Below are 24,487 nucleotides of genomic sequence, written 5' to 3'. Positions count from 1 at the left end.
CCATTCATGGGACACTGGCTGGGACATGGAAAAATCCAATGGGTCCGCCATAAACGTTTGATCCTAGGACCCAAGCACCTCAACTAAGCACTCTAGGGGTGAGCTATACATGTAACAGAAAAATCAACCTCCACTGAGGGGATTCGAACCACGGACTCTCAGTGCAAGAGTCCAGCGCTCTACCAACTGAGCTTATAGGGGAATTGCCAGTAGGAGCACTTTATACCAACACTACTACATATATATATATATAAACCCCACCTTTTTTGGTTTGTGTACTATAGCTCCTATTACATAACAGAATAGCTAACTGTCACCAGCTGTGTAGAACATGGTATATGTAATTGGTCATCTTGAGCCAACGTAAACAGACCTCCAAGCTGAACACCTGTATGCGTTACCAGCCAGTCTGTTAGATGTTTACGTGACATGATGGGGGTTTACCATCGCTTTCATCTCTTGAATGCTCAGTGTTACATCCCACCAGGTTCATGGTGGAAGAATGGCAAAAAAATCTGACAAATACTATTTCCCTGAAGATGTGTACTAATACTAGAAAACAACATCGTCTAAAACTGTAAAGATACTTCTGTGGGTACAAATAAGTCATATATACAGCTGTACTCTGTTGAGAAAAGAGAACAAAAAAAAGAGAAAAGAGAACAAAAAAATCCAGTGAAATAGTATTTCCCCGAAAAATAGCCCAATGGTCCTACTGACAGAGATTGATCCTAGACCGGCCATGCATCAAGTGAGCACTTTACCACTGGGCTAACGACCAAAAACAATTTAATCAAATGAAAAGAGAATAAGTGTCATAGAAGAAAAGTAACACCTCAGCACATTTAAACAACAATTATTATGAGTCTAACATACATGTCATGTTTACAGAGGTTGAGAGGGAGAAAGAAGATGTCTGCCGCAACACCTGTCAATAAACTAGGAATCTTTATGGGCACTTCCCCATAGACAGAACAGCCTCGATGGTGTAATGGTTAATCCATCAGACTTAAGGCTGGCAGGTTCCGGGTTCGCATCTCAATACCGGCTCTCACCCAGACCAAAGTTAACGACTTGGTGGTTAGGTATAAGATCACTATACTGACCTCTCTCTTACTAATCACTTACAACTACCGGTAACCCACTGTCCTGAACAAATACACAGATAACTGACAGTGTGCTTGAATCTTAATTGGAAATAAGCACAAAAATAAGTATAACAGAACAACACAAAGCATGGCCTGTGGTGTACCATACAGTCAACAGGCACTGATTGGAACCTGATAAAAGACCAGGGGCATAGCTGGGACTTCGAAATGTGAACTGTGTTGAGTGTTGGGATCATAATGTAAAGGTAAGCCCCACTAGGGCATTTCAGGGAGATTGGCCATGGGAAATTTTAGAAGTTAGTTGTGCGGAGAAGTAATTTCTTGCATTTTACAAATATAATAATTTACATTTCAAATTCCTATAAAACAGGTTTGTAAATGTATTTAGAAATGTTTTATTCAATATTCAGTATGTTGTGTATAGATAGATATACCCATCATAACAACACATATGACAAAATTTACAAGATTTTAAAAAAGTATACAACCACGTTTAACTTTATTTAAGAGAGAGACACTATGCCAAAAAGGTCTCCTAAATGTAATGTATATAAGAATTAATATTTACGTTTTGCTTGCAGTACTATCTTAGAATATCACTACCAGATTGTTACACTACTCTTATAACAAAATTTCGTGTTTCTTCTCACCAGTTGTTTGTTGAACAAGGTAGATATTATGGAATTGAAAGGTCGCAAAGGAAATGTCAGATGTGTATTCAGAATGATATAGAGGATGAATATCACTTTATTTTGAAATGTCCATTGTACATGCAATTACGTTCAATATATACTAAGAAATACTAGCGCAAACCATCTGTGTTTAAACTTGTGCAATTATTGTCTGTTCAAAACAGAACATAATTCTGTAATATTGGTAAATATCTTAAAAATGCATTATGTTTACGTTCTCAACATATTTAATTGTCCATCTTCAATTATGCACCACTTGTCAAATGTTATTGTCAAAGAAATTGCTGCTTTTTTAACAGATACACAATGAAGATTTCCTATATAGGTGTAGTTTATATTTTTTGCCAAGGATTCTTGAAGAAACCACAGTTTATGCTGAGTGACAACACATTACAATAAATTAATTATGCAGATTTATCACAAATACATGTAAAAATAGGGAAATGTAGCAATTTCAGTTTGTAAGAAACACCTTTAAACACTTGCAAGTATGTTATACAATAATTCATTTACTAAAACAATATTCCACACAGCTACTATACTAAATAATTTAATTAATAAAACTACTATATTAAATAATGAAACGTGGCAATTTCAGCTTTTAGAAAACATCTTTAAAGATTTACCATGATGTATTTTATGCAATAATTCAATTACTACAACAATATTCCACACAACTACTATATCAAAGGTACTTTGACCTCTTACAAAATAATCTGGCACTCCACAAGACAAAATTTTCAAATCTTATTTGGGGACGAGTAAATGCTTGTGATTGTGATCAGTTGAAAAGTAAAAGTTTGTTTCGTTTAACAACACCACTTGAGCACACTGATTTATTAATCATTGGCTATTGAATGTCAAATATATAGTAATTTTGAGATATAGTCTTAGATAAGAAACCTACTACATGTTTCCAATAGTAACAAGGGATCTTTTATATGCACCATCCAAGACAGGATAGCACATACCAAGGCAACTGATATACCAGTCATGATGCACTGCCTGGAATGAGAAATAACCCAACCGATGGGGATCGATCCCAAACTGACCATGCATTAAACAAGTGCTTAATCACTCGTTTACATCATGTCCCAGCCTTGGTCAGCTGAAAGTCTTCTGAATTGTCCCACATCCAGTCTTTTATAGACATTAGGACAACCAATTCCTCACTGGATGTACAAATATTCTGAACAACATACTTCATGTTTCAACCAAAAGTACCATACAATTATTTCAGAGGACTAAGCATCTTCATAATTAAATTACTGAAGGTACTATCTACAACACAACTACTAGCACTTACCATGTGATGGTTGGCGTTGGTTTTCCGATGATCTTGCAAGACATCTCTGTCCTTGATCCTTCGTAACCTGTGACATCCGACAATTCCTCGTACACCACAGGGGCATGTTCTGGCAATTCTGGAGCGAGAAAAACACACAAAAATAACATACATGTACTTACTGCTTAATTACTAAAATAATTCATAAACCTTCAATGTTCTAATATATAATGTAATATGTCCAGAAGGTTTTGGCTACATCATTGTTACAATCGATGGACATGTAGTTTCAACCAATAGGATTTTGTTATAGATCAAAAAAACAAAAAAGCCACTCAAAATCTTACTTTTTGTTACTACATGCAATGCTACTATTTCCCAAAAGACCAATGTAAAAGGTGTGAGGCCTGGTGAGTAGTGTGCCTCAACAGAATTGGGTTAGCTTGACCTTTTATGATCTTTTACTTCCAGCAGATGATGATCATTATTCTAGTATACTATCCCCATCACTCGTATCACACAAACGTGTAATAAAAAAACAGTATGTAACAGTTGAACAGTGTGATTTATATCAGAGGTGGCACACTGGTCCAAGGTGTGAGAGCGATCACAGGAGAGGAGTATTTGTTTATCAACACTTCACCACATTTGAAGCAATGGCCATTTGGAAGGAAGGAAATGTTTTATTTTACGACGCACTCAGCACATTTTATTTATGGTTATATGGTTTCGGACATATGGTTAAGGACCACACAGATATTGAGGGAGGAAACCCGCTGTTGCCACTTCATGGGCTACTCTTTTCGATTAGTAGCAAGGGATCTTTTATATGCACCATCCCATTGACAGGATAGCACATACCACGGCCTTTGATGTACCAGTCGTGGTGCACTGGCTGGAGCGAGAAATCAATGACCATTTGGTATCTACCACATGATTATTGCTTAACCTAGTTTTGTATTTTTATTAGACATTGTTAATGTCTTGTCATCTTGATTGCTCACTGTTTATAAACGTGTGGTCCTTTTCATGTCATTGAACAGTGGCCATTAGACTTACCCATGATAAGTTCTCTGGACAGGATTCCCTCCCCTCCTTCATTCCTGAAGATGGCGCTGTCCCGAGACAGACGGCCAATGGGAAGAATGTCAAGTTCATCCTCCTGGAAACAAATAACACATTCAGCTTAGTGTATTACTATATAAAACAGGGTTTAATAAGTAACAACTGACAGAAATGATAACTGAATATAGAGGAATATTTTTTTTTTAACCAGACTGATTTTGACACAGCAAACATTGTCTGAACATTTTATTATTTTTGAAGGTTTCAGTTTAAAATGCACATATTTAAAAATATTTTATTTGAAAATTGTAACAAATAGGTTTTGAAAAACGTGAAAGTTAAATCTAAAGTTTTTTCATTTTTAAATAACTTTATTAATTACATAAATACAGGGAACATTTTGTTCTGTATTTCATCACAATTCGCAAGGTTTAGAATTTTAAAACATTAAACAGTAGTTTCTAATCAGTTTCAATTGACTAGAAATATTACTAATCAAGATTTTGAAAACAAAATGTTCCTTGATATTTTATTTATTACATTTAACAAACTATATTAACTAAACATATAATATTTTTTACAATAACTATAAGTAAACATATATAAAATATTGTCTATTTATAAAAATAACTGACTGACCTTGTGTCTGTTTCGTTCTCTGTAGTCTTGGTGGCCCTTTCTCAACAACGTGGGTCCCTTCACCTGTTTCACTGACCCCTAGAATAAAATCATAAATATTAAATAATTCATCCATCATTTAACATACCAAGACGTATGTGCTACTAATGAATCAGTGTATGATATACAGGGTATTAAACAACCTTCCATTTCATATTAGATTTATATCCCAAGTAAATAATATAAGAAATATATAAATGTGATATAAAAACAAATGTTATTTATTACCCATAAATCATGGTTGTAAATTATGTGGCCAGATAAATTTATTTTAAGAATTGTAAACAGTGTATACTGGTATGTGATATGGAGACATACATGTTTTTCCCTGACATCATGAATAATTATATACTTTATATATAAATATACTTTAATATATCACTTACATCAAGTTCATCAGCACCAGCAGGATGTTTTGGTCGTGGCTGTAAAAAAAATAGATAAAAGCTTGGATTAAAAACACAATCTGTTTTATATATAATACAAGAAAATGAAATGCACCTATTTAAAGCAAAAGCATGTGTTTTGCTTTTCAGACTAAAAGGTAAACACTTTTAAAAACAAAATAAAAAGACGAATGGATATATTTTTAAGAAAAACGTTTAATACATATTTTCCTGCAAAAAATTAGATTTTTCCAAATTTATATTTATTACATATCTATACAATCTTATTATAGTGATAAAGACATTTTCAAACCGTACGTGTGATAAAGAGAGGTTATTACCCTCGTGTTTTTCAGTATCGTCAATATCATATATTAGGAATAAAAATTGTATTATGCGAGCATAATACATTATTTTTATTCCTAATATATATGATACTGACGATACCGAAATACACGAGGGTAATAATCTCTTTATCATATAATCTCAAGCTTAATACAACATGTTTTTGTAAACTGTACATGCAACTTTAATTCCAGTCCGCCATTACTAGATATTCAAATGACGTAAGAATATGTGGCGTGGTGTATTTTTGAATGGAAATGATGTCAAACTGGAATGATGTCATTTTGGATGTCCTTACATCAAAACAAACTAGGGCTTAACGTTTTTTTTGTTTTCTGAACGCTGGACAGCTTTCAGTGTCAAATTGCCATTGAAACGTTTTTATTCGATGACTATGAATGCATACGTCAATTATGGAGTGTCACACAAGTACGTTTGCTTAAATGTCAATAAACCTAGTGCCGTGAACTCGATTAATTTACTTCTAATTTGCAAAGTTATCAAATTCTTAAAGTATGTCATCTTAAAAATATCACATACTTTGATTGCACTGAAAATGTAAGATATTATATGATAAATTTATTTATTTTATTTATTTTGGATCGGAACTTTTAAAAGGGGAATTCCCTTTTTATTTTTACTGCAGACAGTTAGTGTCTTGTATTTACTGACATTATATATGATTTACAAATTACGTCACATTGTATTTGAAACATTACACAAAGTTCCTGCTGAGTAAGATTCTTAACGTTAATGAATCCATGAAATGAGTTTTGATCATAGATTTAACAAAGTGTTGTTATGATGTTAAATTAAAAAACGTTTTTTATTACATATTAAAAACATCTGCTAAACATTCTGATTACCATAGCAATCACATACTTTTATATTAATTAAAATATATATATATATTTATGCTGTATATGAAGAGTTCAGGCGCAAAAAACGATATCTAAAAAGAGACTTCTACTATCATTATTCCCAGTTCAAGACATTAAATGTTCTGATTTTTATACTCCTTTTTTAATATTCTGTCCTTTACTTACTTTACTTATTTCAACTTAGATCGCCCATTGTGGAGTTAATATGTTTTAAATAGAAATCATAACAAAAAAAACCCCTCTTTTGCAGAAGATTGATTACTAAAATGGATTTATCAGTGATTGGGCCTGAACTCTTCATATGAAACATGAAAGTCTGATTTGAGTGTTGGTATTCTAGACAATACTTACATTGAGCCAGGGGTGGGCAAGACAGTCATCAATGGTCATTCTCTGCCTAAAATACAAACATAAATAAATAAATAAATAAATAAATAGACTTACTTCATTTTCATTTAAAATTTTAAAAACTATCGTCAGTTTGCTGCCCCTGTAAGATGTTTCCAGCTAATACCGTCAAACCTCTCTAAACCGGACACTCATAGGACCAAGTTAAAAATCCAAAATTGTTTTAAGGGGTATCCACATTAGAGAGTTTGTGTTCTGCACTGATAATGAAAAAAGTACTATGAAAAATGATGGTTTGAGAGAATTCCGGTACACAAGGGTTTCACTGTAGTTTCATTTGAAGCACTTGCTTGATGCGCGATCAGTTTGGGATCAATCCCCGATGGTGGGCCCAATAGGCTATTTCTCGTTCCAGCAAGTGCAAAGGCCATGGTATGTGCTATCCTGTCTTTGTGATGGTGCATATAAAAGATCCCTGGCTACTAATGGAAAAATGTAGCGGGTTTCCTCTTTAAGACTATATGTCAAAATTACCAAATGTTTCACATCCAATAACTGATGATTAAAAAAACAACGTGCTCTATTGGTGTTGTTAAACAAAGCAAATTTCAACTTTTCATCAGCTAATGGATGTCAAACATTTGATAATTCTCAATGTTCTGAGAAAATGTGCTACATTTAACCACTAGTAGCAAGGGATCTTTTATATACACTCTTCCATAGCCAGGATAACACATACCACATACTTTGATATATGAGTAGTGAGGCACTAGTCAGGATGGGAAAAGAAAGGAATATCCCAATGTGTCCATCAAGGGTTATCAATCTTATAACCTATTCCACTTCTATCACCCAAATACCCACCCCCTCCCCATCAGGTAGTACTAAACCAAATAACTTCTGGCTGGGTCAAAGTTTGAGGTGCACCATAAGTCCTGTCATTGGTGATAAATGCCAGTGTGTGGGTTGTACAAAAACTAACTTCATCTGGGCAAAAAATGAATGCAATGTTATTTCATCAAGTACCACTGTGTCAAGTAGCCTTGTGCTTGAAACATGTTTGGAGTACCTGTAAAAAAAAGTACTAAAATTTTGTGCTGAACTAGGGTAGTCATACATGCTACATGTTATCTCTGAAATGAGCAGCTTGACCCCCAATTTTGTCTAATTAACTTTAAGGGTGAGGGGTGGTAGTATTTATATCCGTGGCGTTTATGTCGATTGATACGCTGCAGGTAGGAGTTTTAGCCACAAATATTACTATTGTCGTCTATGGAATTTGATTTGGTGGTATACCGAATCAGTTTTAATGGTAAACATCTTACTTCTTGTCCTGCATGAGAAGTTTGTCAATGAAGTCCCGAGCGTCATCGGACACGGGGGTCCAGACGTCATCTTCATAGTCGTAGTTGTTGCTGTTGATGTTGCGTGTCGTCTCCAAGAATTCATCGCCAGCAAAGGGAGAATATCCACTCAGACTGAAAAACAATATCATAAACTTAGTTAACTTTCGTTTTAATATTTCGGCTCTAACATTTAAAAGTGATTCCATTAATCAAGAATATAACAGAACTAGCTGAAGCCGAAATGTTCACCTCTCCAGCATTTTAAAATATTCAACTAATACAAAACAAACACAACCAAAGCTTGATACTCACATCCACATGTGTAAGCTGTCATCTAGTACTTATACAGAAACTAAAAACACAACTAGTCTTAAAGCCCAATCTCATCTCCCCATCATTTAAAATCTTTAACTCTTACATAGTCTTTATCAATTTTGTATACTAAGATTTTGCCTCTGCTCCACCTCTTTTTCAAATTCCTATAATATTTTGTATCCCTTAATTTTTTCAAACTTCAGCATCTCAATGGAACTAATGTTTTCTACAATGTTTTGTTGCTAAGCAGGCATCCAGTGTAACTGAACCCTAACTAAATACAGAAAAGTTATCTCCCTTTTGTATTTCTTGACTATAAACTAAATTAAATTTTTAAAATAGTCTCCAGCTTATATACTTACAGCACATAGGCCAGGACTCCAACAGACCACATGTCTGTGGCAAATGACACAGGCTCAAAGTTGATGATTTCAGGGGCACAGAACTCCGCAGTGCCAAACAACACTTTGATGGATTTCCCCTCCTCCAGTTTTTGAGCCAGTCCAAAGTCGATGATTTTCACATCATTACTGTCCTTCTTGACACACATTACATTCTCGGGCTGAAAAAACCCAGAAGCATAAATAGTACATTTCTTTAATATATAGTACATGATGCAACATTAAAGTCAACCAATAAACTAATAGTTATTGTTATTTTTTTAAAGATAGGAGTTATTCATGCTGAACACATACATCATTACCATTATCCATGTAGTTTTTCACTTAGGCAATCATAGAACAGGCTGGAAATCGTCTAGTAAACATTTATTGTTATTTTGCAAACTTTATAATTTATCAACCAAATTTCACAACTTTGTATGACTTTTTAAAGACATTTAACATTATCTGTTTTGGAATTTTCATGAATTTTTCGGCAGTCATCTACATAATATAACAATCTTTTGATACAAATTGGCAATATCTTCTTGTTTTACTTTAAATAAAAAATTTTTTTAATCCATTAACAAACTCAAAATTCCATGACTTTCCAGACCTGGGCCCCGTTCAATGAAGTGATCTTAGCACTAAGATTAGCACTAAGATCACCTTAAGTGCATAACTACCTTATGCACTATGATGATCTTATCACTAAGAATGCTTCATGGAACAGGACATTAGACAATGACATTCACAAATTCCATGATTTTTCAGAATTTCCATGAACTATATGAACCCAGAAACTGAACTAGGTATAGAGGCAGACTCCTATTGTGACAGAGAGTAGAAATATTGTTACCTTCAGGTCGAGATGGATGATGTTGTTCTTGTGCATGTGCTGTACACCTTGACAGATCTGTCTCATGTATGTGATGCAGTCGTCTTCTGTGAGGTCAAACTCCTGTTCTACCAGGCGGTCAAACAGCTCACCACCACTCAACCTGGGTAATAAAACTCAGTATTAAACATTTACAGTCACTCAACTTGTGTAATAAAACTAATATTAAACATTCACCACCACTCAACCTGTGTAATAAAACTCAGTATTAAACACTCACAATCATTCAACCTGTATAACAAATTCAATATTAAACATTCACCACCTTTCAACCCATGTAATAAAACTCAGTATTAAACACTTACAGTCACTCAACTTGTGTAATAAAACTCAATATTAAACATTCACCACCTTTCAACCCATGTAATAAAACTCAGTATTAAACATTTACAGTCACTCAACTTGTGTAATAAAACTCAGTATTAAACATTTTCAGTCACTCAACTTGTATAATAAAATTCAGTATTAAACATTTACCATTTATCAAGCAATCCACAATTAAATCTTACGCTATTAAAAACTGCATGATGGACACAACCAAATACTTGCAATTCTATCTATGAATGAGAATTTACTTTAGAAAATTAGAAATAGAAGTTTGGAATAAACTGCATTGACTTTATACAGAATCAGTTTGAGGAAACACTGAAAGAAATAATTATCACTCTATTTTAAAAACAAGACAAATGACATTCTCTACATTACATACAGACATGTAAAACTCTTCTGGTGATGAAAACAGCCCGTCTAGACGTATAGCTGAATACCTGCCTTTGGTAAATTAACAAAACCACCACTGGCAACAATGAAATAAATAATAATAAAAAAATCTCTCATAATTTATATCTAAAACCAGAAATAATTAAAGAATGATGACCATTTCCATGGTCTGGTTAAATCAACAAATCACCACTGACAGATCAAAATCAAATGAAGTAGAATCATTTCAAAATCATTATCCAGAAAAATCAAAACTAATCTTTCAAGGGAGACAACTCAAATGTATTACTAGTCAAGTCAATTCAACAAATCACTACTGACAAAGATCAAAATCAATTAAACGGAATCCTTTCAAAATAATTATCCAGAAAATTAAAAATATTTCAATGGAGACAACTCGCAATTCAAGAATTTCTTTGGTCTGGTTAAATCAACAAGTCACCACTTACAGAGATCAAAAGCAAATGAAACAGAATCATTTCAAAATCATTATCCAGAAAATCAAAAATATTTCAAGGGAGACAACTCACAAACCAAATTTTTCTCTGGTCTGGTTAAATCAACAAGTCACCACTGACAAAAATCAAAATCAATCAAACAGAATCCTCTCAAAATCATCATCCACAAAACAAACAAAAAATATTTCAAGGGAGACAACTCACAACTCTAGTATCATGACCATCTCTCCGGTCTGGTCGAAGGCCTCGTGCAGCTGTAGGAGTTTAGGGTGATGCAGACTGTTCATGATGTCGATCTCGTGACGCACCACCTCCTTCTTGTGTGGTCGGCAGTGGATAAACTTAGCCGCCCAGTTCTTCTTCGTCGACCTCTCGATGGCACGGTGTACAACGCCAAACGCACCTCTGAGGTAGCAAAACAAGTATTAATAACATGTAACCTGCAACCACTGTTTCTATTGACAGATTATGATGACTGATTAAAGCTAAGTCATAAACGTATACTAGCAGATTTTGACTTTTGACATCACACGCATAGCTACATTACAAAAATTGCTCATTTGACCTCTAGGTCATCGTACAATGTGGCTGACTATAACAGAGATAATAGCTTTTCCCCTTAGTTTTTATGGTCTGCATGATAAAAATAATAACTAGTTACTGACGTTGGATATCTGTTTTATCCTGTTCATTCTTACCTTCACAGGATACAGCAGACATCCGACGTCACTAACTAGTTATTCTCTATTTAGCGGTAAAGATTTTATACAAATATTTCAAGACGACCTCTCGATGGCACAGTGTACAATGCCAAACGCTCCTCTGAAGTAGCAAAATAAGAACATATAGAGAATAATACATGAGTGGCCGTTAGATATCTCACAACGAGTTGTTTTAAAATGTATCTAATGAGTGAAAGTGAGTTTGATACGTTTTTAAACAATGAGTTGTGAGATAAATGGTATCTATCGGACACTAATGTATTATTCTATTTCCTACATATCATTGTTACATGTCATTCTTGATTTTGACAATTTTCAGGAAGATCCATTAATCACTGTGGAACATTATTTCTGTCAATCTTTTTCATTCTGTTGATCATACAGTTGTTATTGTTTTATTTTTAGTCATTTTTATTGTTTGAATTTGCGATTTACGTAAACTTTCAAATTTCACTTCTGACCCCAATCGTCCTTTAAGATCTTTGGTGGTCATAAAACCTACTGTAATACTGAACTACCGGTTGTAATGTTTGACCAATTAATTCACTATTATCATATAACCATTCCCCACAGCTAATATACTTTACAATTTTGTCAATTGTAAATTCTTATTAGAGTTCCCCTATTGTTTTTGAAGAGTATATAATAGAGTATTATCACTGTACCTTCCAAGTTCCTCACAGATGATGTATTTTCCAAGAACATCGCCTCGGATTTTGTTCACATCGACAGCAGTTCCCAGGAAGTTGGCATCATCTGTAATATGGGAAAGGATTATTTGTTTAATGCACCCCAGCACATTTCAACAATCTGAAACTGGCACAAAAGAATGTGGTTTTTGACATATACTTCTAATTGGCTTGATGGAAGCATAGCTGTCCTTTTTTAAAAAATGATGCTATTCAAATGCATAATTATTTGATCTCATTTAGTTCCTAAATGATAAAAGTTTAATAGTTACTGTAACTACAATTTTGTAAATACAAAAAACAAAGTAACAGATCCCACTAGAAACAGAAAACAATAACTACATTTTTTGTGGTAATTTAGCCACCCACCCATTTCATTACATACAGAGATTGTCAAACTTTAACAGTAACTATAATTTTTTTAAGTACCATCCACACTCTCATCTAATCAATTTTTTAGAACAGCTTATACATTTACACAACACTTTATAAGTTACATACACAGATTGTCAAAGCTTAATAGCAACTACAAGTACCATCCATACCCCTATCTAATAATTTCTTAGAATAGCCTATACCTTTACACTACACTTTAAAAGTTACATACACAGATTATCATAATCCACCACTGGTGCTGGTTCCCTGGTGACCACAATGGCCGTCGCCTCGCTCGGTTCACTGATACCAAACAGGTTTTCAGCAAGCACTCGGAATCTGTACTCGTGATGTTCGTCAAGACACACAACTGAGCATGATGGGACGCTGGACGTCATGGCGTGGCGCCACACTCCGGTCGTCGAGTCGCACTTCTCTATGATGTAGCTGGTAACCGGGGACCCGCCGTCGTATTCCGGGGCGGTCCAGCTCAGGTCGACGGAATGCTTGTCGATGTTCGATACCTCGGGCTTGCTCGGTGGGTCAGGATGTTCTGTAATAAAGTTTAAAGTTTAAAGATGTTAATGTTTAAAGGGACAGATCCTAGTTTCAACGCGTGAATATTAACACTAAGTTTAGTTAGTCTACAAACCAGTAACACATTTGGATAAAGTTACAATTGAATGAAACATGAGTCTGTGATGTTGAAATTGTGAAATGTCGTCTAAATATAGACTAAAACTTGACTCCATAACTTTTACTTCTCAGACACACGTGTGTTTTTAAAAATATGAGAAATGCATTTTGTGATATTAAAAACACCAGGATGGCCAAAAACATTTCGAAAATACGGAAATGGATAATCTAAACCATAAAATCAAAGTAAAGTATGATTTCAGATAATAACTAGTAAATGACTTTGGATATCTGCTTTATTCTGTTCAGGCCGAATGAGAAATTCCGCTCGGCAAAGTCATGTAGAATTTCCCATTCTTACCTTGACAGGACAAAGCAGATATCCGACATCATTAACTAGTTATTCTCTATTTAGTATCTGTCACTAGGATGTTTTATAATATAACTGAAGAGTGGTTTAAAAAACTAATTTTTGTATATTTTTGAAATATTTCTATTTTAAGTTTCAAATTATTGCAACTGCATATACCACTTGTTTAAATGATCGAACCAGACAAGAGGATTTAATCCGTTTAGGAATAAACACTGTGTATACAACCTTGCATTGTAGATTAAATAAATAATGTACATGTTATCTTCATTTTTCTTAATTTTGGAATTAACAAACTTTGTGAAAACACTTTTCAGTTAAAGTTGTAAATATCTAATTGATATCATTGTAATGTTTTTTTTACATTAAATGAAAATGTTCTACTATCAACATGTAATGTAAGCTTTACAAATCAAATGTTTCACAATAAAAATAAGATTTCAACTTTTACTCTCCAGAATAAAAATGTTCCACAATCAAATTAAGATTTTCTTTTTCTTTTCTGAGAACCAAAATTCTTCTTACCAACAGGGGTGGGACGTAGCCCAGTGGTAAAGCGCTCAAGTCTGGGATCGATCCCCATCAGTGGGCCCATTTGGCTATTTCTCGTTCCAGCCAGTGCACCTTGACTGGTATGTCAAAGGCCGTGGTATGTACTACCCTGTTTGTGGGATGATGCATATAAAAGATCCCTTGCTGCTAATCGAAAACAGTAGCCCACGAAGTGGCGACAGTGGGTTTCCTCAATCAATATCTGTGTGGTTCTTAACCATATGTCTGACGGCATATATACGTAAATAAAATGTGTCGAGTGCGTCGTTAAATAAAACATTTCTTTCTTTCTTACCAACAACAGTAACTGGAATTGTTGCCGAGTCTGTGGCCAGCGTGTTGGTGGCTGTGACGGTGTAGTTTCCTTCATCATCCTTGGTACAGTCGTGGACGATGAGAGTCGAGTACCGCGGGGTTTCGTGGATGCTGATTCGTTTGTGGTCTTCAATCACTTCTTTGCCATCTTTGTGCCACGTGATCGTCGGGTTTGGCTGACCGGAGAATGGCACGCGAATCTTGATAGTGTCACCATCACTGAATCGCAGACCCTCGTCCATGCGTGGTGGCAAGTTGATCTTAGCTGGTTCTGAAAAAAAAGAAAAGAATTTGGTAAAAAGTTTTAAAAAATACACAACTCTGAATGCTGCTATTTTTTAAGGTTAAAAGATACACAAGTCTGAATGCTGCTATTTTTTAAGGTTAAAAGATAAACAATTCTGAATGCTGCCATTTTTTAAGGTTAAAAGATAAACAATTCTGAATGCTGCCATTTTTTAAGGTTAAAAGATAAACAATTCTAAATGCTGCCATTTTTTAAGGTTAAAAAATACACAATTGTGAATGCTGCTATTTTTTAATGTTAAAAGATACACAATTCTGAATGCTGCGTTTTGCAGGTACATGTACGCCCCTCAATAAAGTATATGTGTTAAAATTCTCAGATGTTTTTTTTTTAACCCCTTCATATACTCATAACAACTGAAAATTATTTCACTTGGGACATTAACATGATATGAAATGAAGTCTGATTTAATATCTTATAAATACATATATCATATCATCATTCAGAAATCGGTCGTTGACAAGAAAGTTTTACCAAGAATGACAAGTTTGGCTCAATATGGATTGTATTTTAAGAAACTCTTACCCAGAATGACAAGTTTGGCTCAATATGGATTGTATTTTAAGAAACTCTTACCCAGAATGACAAGTTTGGCTCAATATGGATTGTATTTTAAGAAACTCTTACCCAGAATGACAAGTTTGGCTCTTAAAGAGACGGTTCCATATTTGTTCTTCGCCTGACACTCCACGTCTCCTGTGTCGGTCAACTCAACGTGTTTCACAATCAGTCGGTGGGTGATGTCTTCAGACTCAACAGAAAACCGCCGCCCAACAACCTCGCGGTAGTTCTTGAACCTGGAATAAATCACACTGATATACAGAACACAAACCAACAACAAAATCTACTAAATTGGCAATTGTTGTGTGCAAAATTATTGTTTGCAAAAATCCATCCTTATAGGTAGTACTAAACCAAATAACTTCCAGCTGGATCAAAGTTCGAGGTGCATCCAACTTTTGGTAGAGAAGTTATAGACGCTACCCATTATCTCAGAAATGAGCAGCTTGACCCCCAATTTTTTCTGATTCATTTTAAGGGTGAGGGGTGGTAATATTTATATCCATGTCATTTATGTCGATTGATACGCTGCAGGTAGGAGTTTTAGCTACATATGTTACTACTGTCGTCTATGGGATCTGATTTGGTAGTATACACCCTAATACAGCGTAAGAAAAAAGCAAAACAATATTCTAGTCAACAGGATGTTAACTAATAAAACTAAATTTACAACAGCAAAATCACTGATATACATCGGCAAATTGGAAAACACAGTTGGGGTTATCCCCAAATATAAACAAGAAAGCATAATTAATATGTAATTTTAATAATTTATTTTTAGAAAACAAGTTAAATGGCCACAAAGTCATCTAGGAAACCCCTTTATTATTACTATTTATTTGCTATTTTTAAATGAGACTTTATTTGTTTCAGCTACTTATTAATAAAATCAACCCATGCAAACACAGACCTACATTGTGTATAACACTGGAAAGAATTTTGTCTTAACCAATTTTCAGATATTCAAAGTATTTTCATGAAATTTATTAAAAACTGGCTACTTTAAACAACAATTTCATTAGTCAAATGTTAAATATTACAGCCATTTGTATAAAAATTAAACACTGGCTAAGTTGGATATGGGCTAGGTGAGCTCTGCCCATGTTGAGAATGACCCTTTAATATATATATCTATTTAACCATTTATTTTAAGTGACTATTTGTTGCAGTTACCATGTGACTTCTGGTTTGGGTATTCCGGTGACTTGACACTCGAACACCCCATCACTACCAACAGCTGCTGAAACAGTGGTGAACTCGGACACAAATTTAGGTGCTTCAGTCACTGAAAAATAAAATAAAGTTTGTTTTGTATTTAAGGACACCACTAGTGCACATTGGTTTATTAATAATCAACTATTTAGGGTTTTTTTCTAATGACATTTTAGCTACCATGCAAAATGATCCTTTGAAATTTATACCTCTGCATTTATCATTTAACCCTTTTTAAGTTACCGGTAGTTAATGGGTTTGAAAAGGTTTGAAAAAATGACATGTTTATCTATATACTTCTCTCTCTTTATGTACATCTGTCTGTCATTATGTCTGTAAAATGTATTTCTATCTCCCTTCCTCATTCCCCTCTTTCATTCCCATCCTCATTGCCTATCTTTTTCTCTTGCTTTCTCTCTCCCTCATGCTTTAGAGTCAAACATTTTGCAAAATACCATAAAATAAAAAAATTAATAAAGAAGTAAAAAGTAACAGAATAAAATTATATTTACCAATTGTTTTTCTGAAAGTAATAACATTTATATTTACCAATTGTTTTTCTGACAGTAATACAATTTATATTTACCAATTGTTTCTCTGCAGATAACCTGTTCTGAGGCTGGAGATGGTTTTCCCGTTCCGATAGCATTTACTGCTGAAACCCGGAATTCATACGGATACCCTTCATGAAGGTGATCAACGCGCAATTCGGTTGCCGAGATTGGTTCTTTGTTTACTGGTAACCATGACCACCCAGTGACATCAGATCTTTCTACAAGGTAGCCAGTCACTGGAGAGCCTCCATCTGACTCTGGAGGTTGCCATGACAACAGGGCATAATTTGGTCCAAATTCTTCCACCACGGGTGCATCTGTAATGCCTGATGGTTTTTCTGGTTAAAAACGAAACAAAAAAACAACAAAATTTAAATTTTAGCTTTTAAATATTTCAGTTTCTACTAAACTTTCTAAATTCTTATTAAAATATCCCTAAAATTAAAATTTATAAGCAAATATTAAAGTTAAATAGAAAATATTATATATACTTACATTAAATCTGAAAAAAACCCAACCCCAAAACACATTTATCACAAATATTATATAACAGTTAATAACAATTAAATGCTTGTTACAAAATAGAGAACAAAAAACAATACCTGCATTTTATCTGAAAGGGAAGTTATATTAAAGAAACAGTAAAATATAATAATTTATTATTGTAATTAATGTTACAAAATAGAGAATAAAAATAATATTTGCATTTTATTACTGAAAAGATAAAAACATACCGAAACAAGATAAAAATATGATAACAATTCAACTATATATGTGAATCACAAATAAGTATAAAATATACATACAAATAACAAACTAAATTGTCTCATTCCTAATAAGAAAACAATAAACAAATAAAACTGAATTCTGGGTAACTACAAAAACAAGCAAGCAGAAAAACAACAACACCAAAATACTTTAAAAAGCCAACAGACAACAATACACCACAAATAAATCTACAATAATACAAATTAAACACAAAAAGAGGAAAAGGAAAGATGGATGTGTGCCACTGGGAAAGAGAAAACAATCCTCACCAATAGAAAAGCATGTTAAGTGAAAAGGAAGCTACAAGCTTCAATCAATCAAACCCTCTCAACCAATCCGTGACTCACCACACTGTCACATGATGAATACCTCGTTATTAATCATCTTTGATTTGTGGCAATTTTAAAAAAGTATTAACATTAGGTTTGGTGATATGTCAATTTTCATATAGAAAAATATAAAAAATAAACATTTAATTAATTATTGTAAGTGATGTTGAATTTAGTGATATTAAACAAAATTAAAATTAAAATTATACTCAAAACAAAAATGATGAACATCTTGGGCCTGTTTTTATCTTACTTGCAAGTAACTATATATATTCAAACAGAAAAACAGGCTTTATAAATTCATCACTTGTTTTAAAGTTAAGTAATATGTCTGTAACAATTTTTTTAAATTTTTTTTTTAAGAATAACGCAGATATGGACAAGCATGCAAATATTTCACAGTCTAAGGAATTCTACACACACAGACACACACACACACACACACACACAAATGTACAAAAAACCGCGGAGTGACGCTTATTTAAAAATGACAAACACCAGTGCCGTTGGATGATGTGCTTTATTGTGTTTAATGATATCAACCAATCAGTGCAGGCTATGTGAATTTAAATTCAATATTAATAGATTTGAAAAAACCTGCAAAACATAAAAGAGTAAATTGATATTTAACAGAGTGATTAATACATTTTTAATAAGTTCATAAATCTCATAAATATTTAAATAATAGGTTATAAACTTTACCAAATTAATATAATAAAGAAAGAAAGACAATGTTGATGATAACTGTTTAATATATGCGTATAAAAAATGTTTATACTTTTGAAACTGAATTATCACTTTGTGTAAATATAAAAGATGCAAAGCTAAAAATAAATACAAACTACACAATAAAACGAAAAACATATAATGTCATGCAAAGTAATTTAAATTCATGGATGCAAATTCTAAAAGAGCTGTTCTAGAAATAATGCCCTGGTGTATGGGGCAGGTGATCAGGTGAGCGAGGGGTGGATGTGTTGGGATTAATTATTTGCAAATACATACTGCCTGTATGAATATAATATAATAAAATAATTCATATTTATTAGCATTAAAAGAAATTTCAACAATTTTACCACGCTTGGGCAGATTTAAGGGAAGAATGCAGCAGTGCACGCACCTCTCATTGTATACCCCTTATGTCCCCTTTTGATGTATTTGGCCAAAATGTAAGGTCATACTACACACTCAATTAATCCATTGTCTAGCACACAAAACATTTTCCAACCTGCCTCCTTGCTTTCACTTTCCTTTAGCTGCCCCTGATAATAGTTAAAATTTCTTTCATAACCACCCTTACCGTAAGTGATCATTTCTGGAACAACCATTAAAAGACTAACAATTACAAGATGCAAAATGATGACAAAAAGGCACACCACCAAGTGCAAACCCCCATCTACCCCCTCAACAAAACTGCAGACATATAATCTCACCTTTCTTTGCTGTCAACTTCACAGGCAAGTGAAGTTCAGTTGGCGAACTTTGACCTGCAGGGTTTTCTGCAATGATGCGGAAATAGAAGGATTTCCCCTCTGGAAGATCTGCTACCATGTGAGACTTGGCTCTTCCGGACAGATGAGCAATTTCTTCCCACTGGTTGGAGTCTGCGAGACGTTTTTCTAGGATGTAACCGGTGACACCCTCCTTGGCTTCAGGTGGTGTCCAGACCAGTGTCAGCGATGTCTTGTCAATGTCTTCTGCTCGCAGAGAGGCTGGGGCAGTTGGAGGTTCTGTACAAGCAAGAAAAAATTTAAGAAATTTATTTAAATTTTTTTAATACTGTATACAAACTCCTAATGTCACCCATTTTGATAGATGATGTCCCCTGTTTTAACTGATGATATATATCCCCAATGTGGACTAATGATATATATCATTTAGACAGATAATGTCCCTATTTGGACTGATGATATGTATCATTTAGACAGATGATGTCCCCATTTGAACTGATGGATGCAGCCATTTTTAAGTTATGAAGTTTCCCATATGAATTGATGATGTCCCCCCCCCCCCACCCTCTTTGAACTGATACACCCATTTGGACCATTGAATGAAAAAAATAATTTATAATTGAATGAATGAATAAATGAATGAATGAATGAGTGAACAAATGAACAAATGAACGAATGAATGAAGATTTAATGACATCCCCAACATACACCAGCTATTGGATGTCATGTCAACAGAATTCATGATATCCTCTATTTGGACTGATGATGCCCCACATTTGAATTGAAGATAGCTCCATTTGAATTGAAGATAGCTCCATTTGAATTGAAGATAGCTCCATTTGAATTGAAAATAGCTCCATTTGAACTGAAAATAGCTCCATTTGAACTGAAGATATGTCCATTTGAACTGAAGATATCTCCATTTGAACTGAAGATATCTCCATTTGAACTTTTGAACTGAAGATATGTCCATTTGAACTGAAGATATGTCCATTTGAACTGAATATGTCCATTTGAACTGAAGATATGTCCATTTGAACTGAATATATGTCCATTTGAACTGAAGATATGTCCATTTGAACTGAATATATGTCCATTTGAACTGAATATATGTCCATTTGAACTGAAGATATGTCCATTGAACGGAATATATGTCCATTTGAACTGAAGATATTCTTCTTTGAACTGATGATGCCTTCATTTAAATTAATGTCCCTCATGTAGACCGATATTTGTCCCCCAGTTGCAATTTGATCCACATTTGTAAACATTTCTTTTTATGTAACAAAATGATGTCTGAATCATCATTTCACTTGAATAGACCACAAGGTTACATGTAGCTCTCATTCTAGCCAGTGGAGGAGGGACGTAGCCCAGTGGTAAAGCGCTCGCTTGGTATGCGGTCGGTTTGGGATCGATCCCTATCAGTGGGCCCATTAGGTTATTTCTTGTCTCAGCCAGTGCACCACGACTGGTATATCAAAGGCCATGGTATGTGCTATCCTGTCTGTGGGGTGGTGCATATAAAATATCCCTTGCTACTAATGGAAAAATGTAGCGGGTTTCTTCTGTATGACTGTCAAAATGACCATGTGTCTGACATCCAATAGCCAATGATGAATAAATCAATGTGCTCTAGTGGTGTCGTTAAAGAAAACAAACTATAACTTTTCCAGCCAGTGCTCCAATGCATTGGTATGTGATATACTGTATATGAGAAAGAGTATATTCAGCAGATGCAGTTCTGTCCAGTATTAATACATGTATGTGACATTATTTAAGCAAATAACTATACACAATAAATGCAATATACTGTATTTGTATTTAAAATATAGCTGTTGTGTAGGTTAAAACCACTACAGGGTGCAAACTTTCTTTGGTCCTAACATTGGTTTTGTTTGATGACACCACTAGAGCACATTAATTTTATTTATTAATCATTGGCTATTGGATGTCAAAGATTGGATAATTCTACATAGTCTTCAGAGGAGGCCTGCTACATTTTTCCATTAGCAACAAGGGATCTTTTATATGCATTTTTCTTGACAAGACAGCACATACCACAACCTTTGATATACCAGCCATGATGTACTGGTTAGGATGGGGGGGGGAGGGATAACATTCAGGGAATGAGTCCATCAAGGAGGTTTGATCCTATGACCCAAACACCTCAGGTGAATCCATTTAACTGATTGAGTTTTTCTCATTCCAACCAGTGCCCCACGACTGGTTTATCAAAGGCCATAATATGTGTTTTTCTGTCTGTGGGAAAGTGCATATAAAAGATCCCTTACTGCATTAGGAATAAATGTAGCGGGTTTCCTCTGATGACTACCAGTCAGAATTACCAAATGTTTGACATCCGATGATTAATTAATCATTGTGCTCTAGAGGTATTGTTATACAAAACAATTTATTTTTAACTGTAAAACTTCAACAGTGGTCTGCAGCAATGGTGCTGGTCGGAACCTGTAACAAGGAAATCAAACCCTGTTTCAGAGTCCATAGCTCTACTAACTAATCTGAATTACAAAACCGTATTCAAAATCGTATCTCTGCACAAGGCAGAGTTGAAAGGATGTTAGGCAAACTCGTGATTGCTTCCATGATCCACTATCAGGTGTTCGTCCTTCAGAGGACTACCACTCTCCTAGGAGATCCATAACATGTTTCATCCCTTCCACCACCTATAAGAGGACAACCACTCTCCTAGGAGATCCATAACATGTTTCACCCCTTCCACCACCTATAAGAGGACAGCCACTGCCCTAGGAGATCCATAACATGTTTCATCCCTTCCACCACCTATAAGAGGACAACCACTCTCCTAGGAGATCCATAACATGTTTCACCCCTTCCACCACCTATAAGAGGACAGCCACTGCCCTAGGAGATCCATAACATGTTTCATCCCTTCCACCACCTATAAGAGGACAACCACTCTCCTAGGAGATCCATAACATGTTTCACCCCTTCCACCACCTATAAGAGAACAGCCACTGCCCTAGGAGATCCATAACATGTTTCATCCCTTCCACCACCTATAAGAGGACAACCACTCTCCTAGGAGATCCATAACATGTTTCACCCCTTCCACCACCTATAAGAGGACAGCCACTGCCCTAGGAGATCCATAACATGTTTCATCCCTTCCACCACCTATAAGAGGACAACCACTCTCCTAGGAGATCCATAACATGTTTCACCCCTTCCACCACCTATAAGAGGACAGCCACTGCCCTAGGAGATCCATAACATGTTTCATCCCTTCCACCACCTATAAGAGGACAGCCACTGCCCTAGGAGATCCATAACATGTTTCATCCCTTCCACCACCTATAAGAGGACAACCACTGCCCTAGGAGATCCATAACATGTTTCATCCCTTCCACCACCTACATGTATAAGAGGACAACCACTCTCCTAGGAGATCCATAACATGTTTCATCCCTTCCACCACCTACATGTATAAGAGGACAGCCACTGCCCTAGGAGATCCATAACATGTTTCATCCCTTCCACCACCTATAAGAGGACAACCACTCTCCTAGGAGATCCATAACATGTTTCATCCCTTCCACCACCTATAAGAGGACAACCACTCTCCTAGGAGATCCATAACATGTTTCACCCCTTCCACCACCTATAAGAGGACAGCCACTGCCCTAGGAGATCCATAACATGTTTCATCCCTTCCACCACCTACATGTATAAGAGGACAACCACTGCCCTAGGAGATCCATAACATGTTTCATCCCTTCCACCACCTATAAGAGGACTGTCACTATCAAGACCAGCTTAGAAAATCCAAACTTGCACAGGATAGAGCTCAATGTAATATATACAGCAGTCATGAATCACTGTAAAAACAGTGATGATACCAGGTGTTCACGAAAGGTGAGCATATCCTGCCCCATCATGAGCACAGCCTATACAGACTACAGCCATGTAATAGCTACATCCCCACTAGCTACTGCCAGTAGGAATAGTTTATAACAACACTACCACTTATTTCCTCCTCAAATGGACCACATGCAGTTGAACTGTCACAGATCCTAAGTGGGTTAAATAACTGTATTTCTGTATTAATAAAAACACACATAGTCTCTGCAATGACTCCAAATGTAACAAATAACTCAACTGTAAATCGACCTCCGTTTTGAACCAGAGACCCTCTGTATCAGACTCAAGCACTTTACCAACTGAGCTAATAGGGAAATTCCCACTAGCTACTGCCAGTAGGAGCACTTGATACCAGCACTACTACATATTCCACCCCTCAAGTGAAGCTACACTGTACATGCCGGAGCTGTGGGCCATGGGCAGTTGAACTGTTACTGGTCCTGACTGGGTTATAATTGTATTCTTGTGTTAAGAACACACCCAGTCCCTACGTCGGCTCCATTGTAACAGATTAAAATCAACCTCCACTTAGGGGATTTGAACCACAGACTCTCAGTATGAGAGTCCAATGCTCTACCAACTGAGCTAATAGGGGCCAGTAGGAGCACTTTATACCAACACTACTACATACTCCACCATCAAGTGGTCGTAGCTGTGGGCCATGGGCAATTGAACTGTTACAGGTCCTGACTGGGTTACCACTGCATTGTTGTACACCCAATCCCTACATCAGCTCCAAATGTAACAGAAAAATCAACGACCACTGAGGGTATTTGAACTGCTGACCATTTGTGTCCGAGTCGAGCACTCTACCAACTGAGCTATTATGGAAATTCC

At 35.2% G+C, this 24,487-nt stretch overlaps 1 protein-coding gene across 1 annotated transcript in view; it reads right to left on the bottom strand.

The window, feature by feature from the left end:
* LOC121387235 (titin-like) overlaps nucleotides 1–24,487 on the bottom strand; it is a 481,073-nt gene that overhangs the window by 20,200 nt on the left and 436,386 nt on the right. The window contains exons 207-222 of the mRNA XM_041518261.1: nucleotides 19,730–20,026; nucleotides 17,232–17,537; nucleotides 16,607–16,718; nucleotides 15,500–15,669; nucleotides 14,546–14,836; nucleotides 12,925–13,245; nucleotides 12,294–12,384; nucleotides 11,111–11,311; nucleotides 9,690–9,831; nucleotides 8,813–9,012; nucleotides 8,115–8,267; nucleotides 6,793–6,838; nucleotides 5,216–5,254; nucleotides 4,791–4,868; nucleotides 4,146–4,248; nucleotides 3,108–3,225 (exon numbers count right to left, since the gene is read on the bottom strand). Coding sequence (XP_041374195.1) covers nucleotides 3,108–3,225; nucleotides 4,146–4,248; nucleotides 4,791–4,868; nucleotides 5,216–5,254; nucleotides 6,793–6,838; nucleotides 8,115–8,267; nucleotides 8,813–9,012; nucleotides 9,690–9,831; nucleotides 11,111–11,311; nucleotides 12,294–12,384; nucleotides 12,925–13,245; nucleotides 14,546–14,836; nucleotides 15,500–15,669; nucleotides 16,607–16,718; nucleotides 17,232–17,537; nucleotides 19,730–20,026 — 2,668 coding nt within the window. The remainder of the gene's footprint in view (nucleotides 1–3,107; nucleotides 3,226–4,145; nucleotides 4,249–4,790; nucleotides 4,869–5,215; nucleotides 5,255–6,792; nucleotides 6,839–8,114; nucleotides 8,268–8,812; nucleotides 9,013–9,689; nucleotides 9,832–11,110; nucleotides 11,312–12,293; nucleotides 12,385–12,924; nucleotides 13,246–14,545; nucleotides 14,837–15,499; nucleotides 15,670–16,606; nucleotides 16,719–17,231; nucleotides 17,538–19,729; nucleotides 20,027–24,487) is intronic.

Source organism: Gigantopelta aegis, chromosome 13 (genome assembly GCF_016097555.1).
Source record: "Gigantopelta aegis isolate Gae_Host chromosome 13, Gae_host_genome, whole genome shotgun sequence".
NCBI lineage: Eukaryota > Metazoa > Mollusca > Gastropoda > Neomphalida > Peltospiridae > Gigantopelta > Gigantopelta aegis.
The sequence above is the reverse complement of the archived record's forward strand: the minus strand, read 5'-3'. Positions and strand labels throughout refer to the sequence as shown.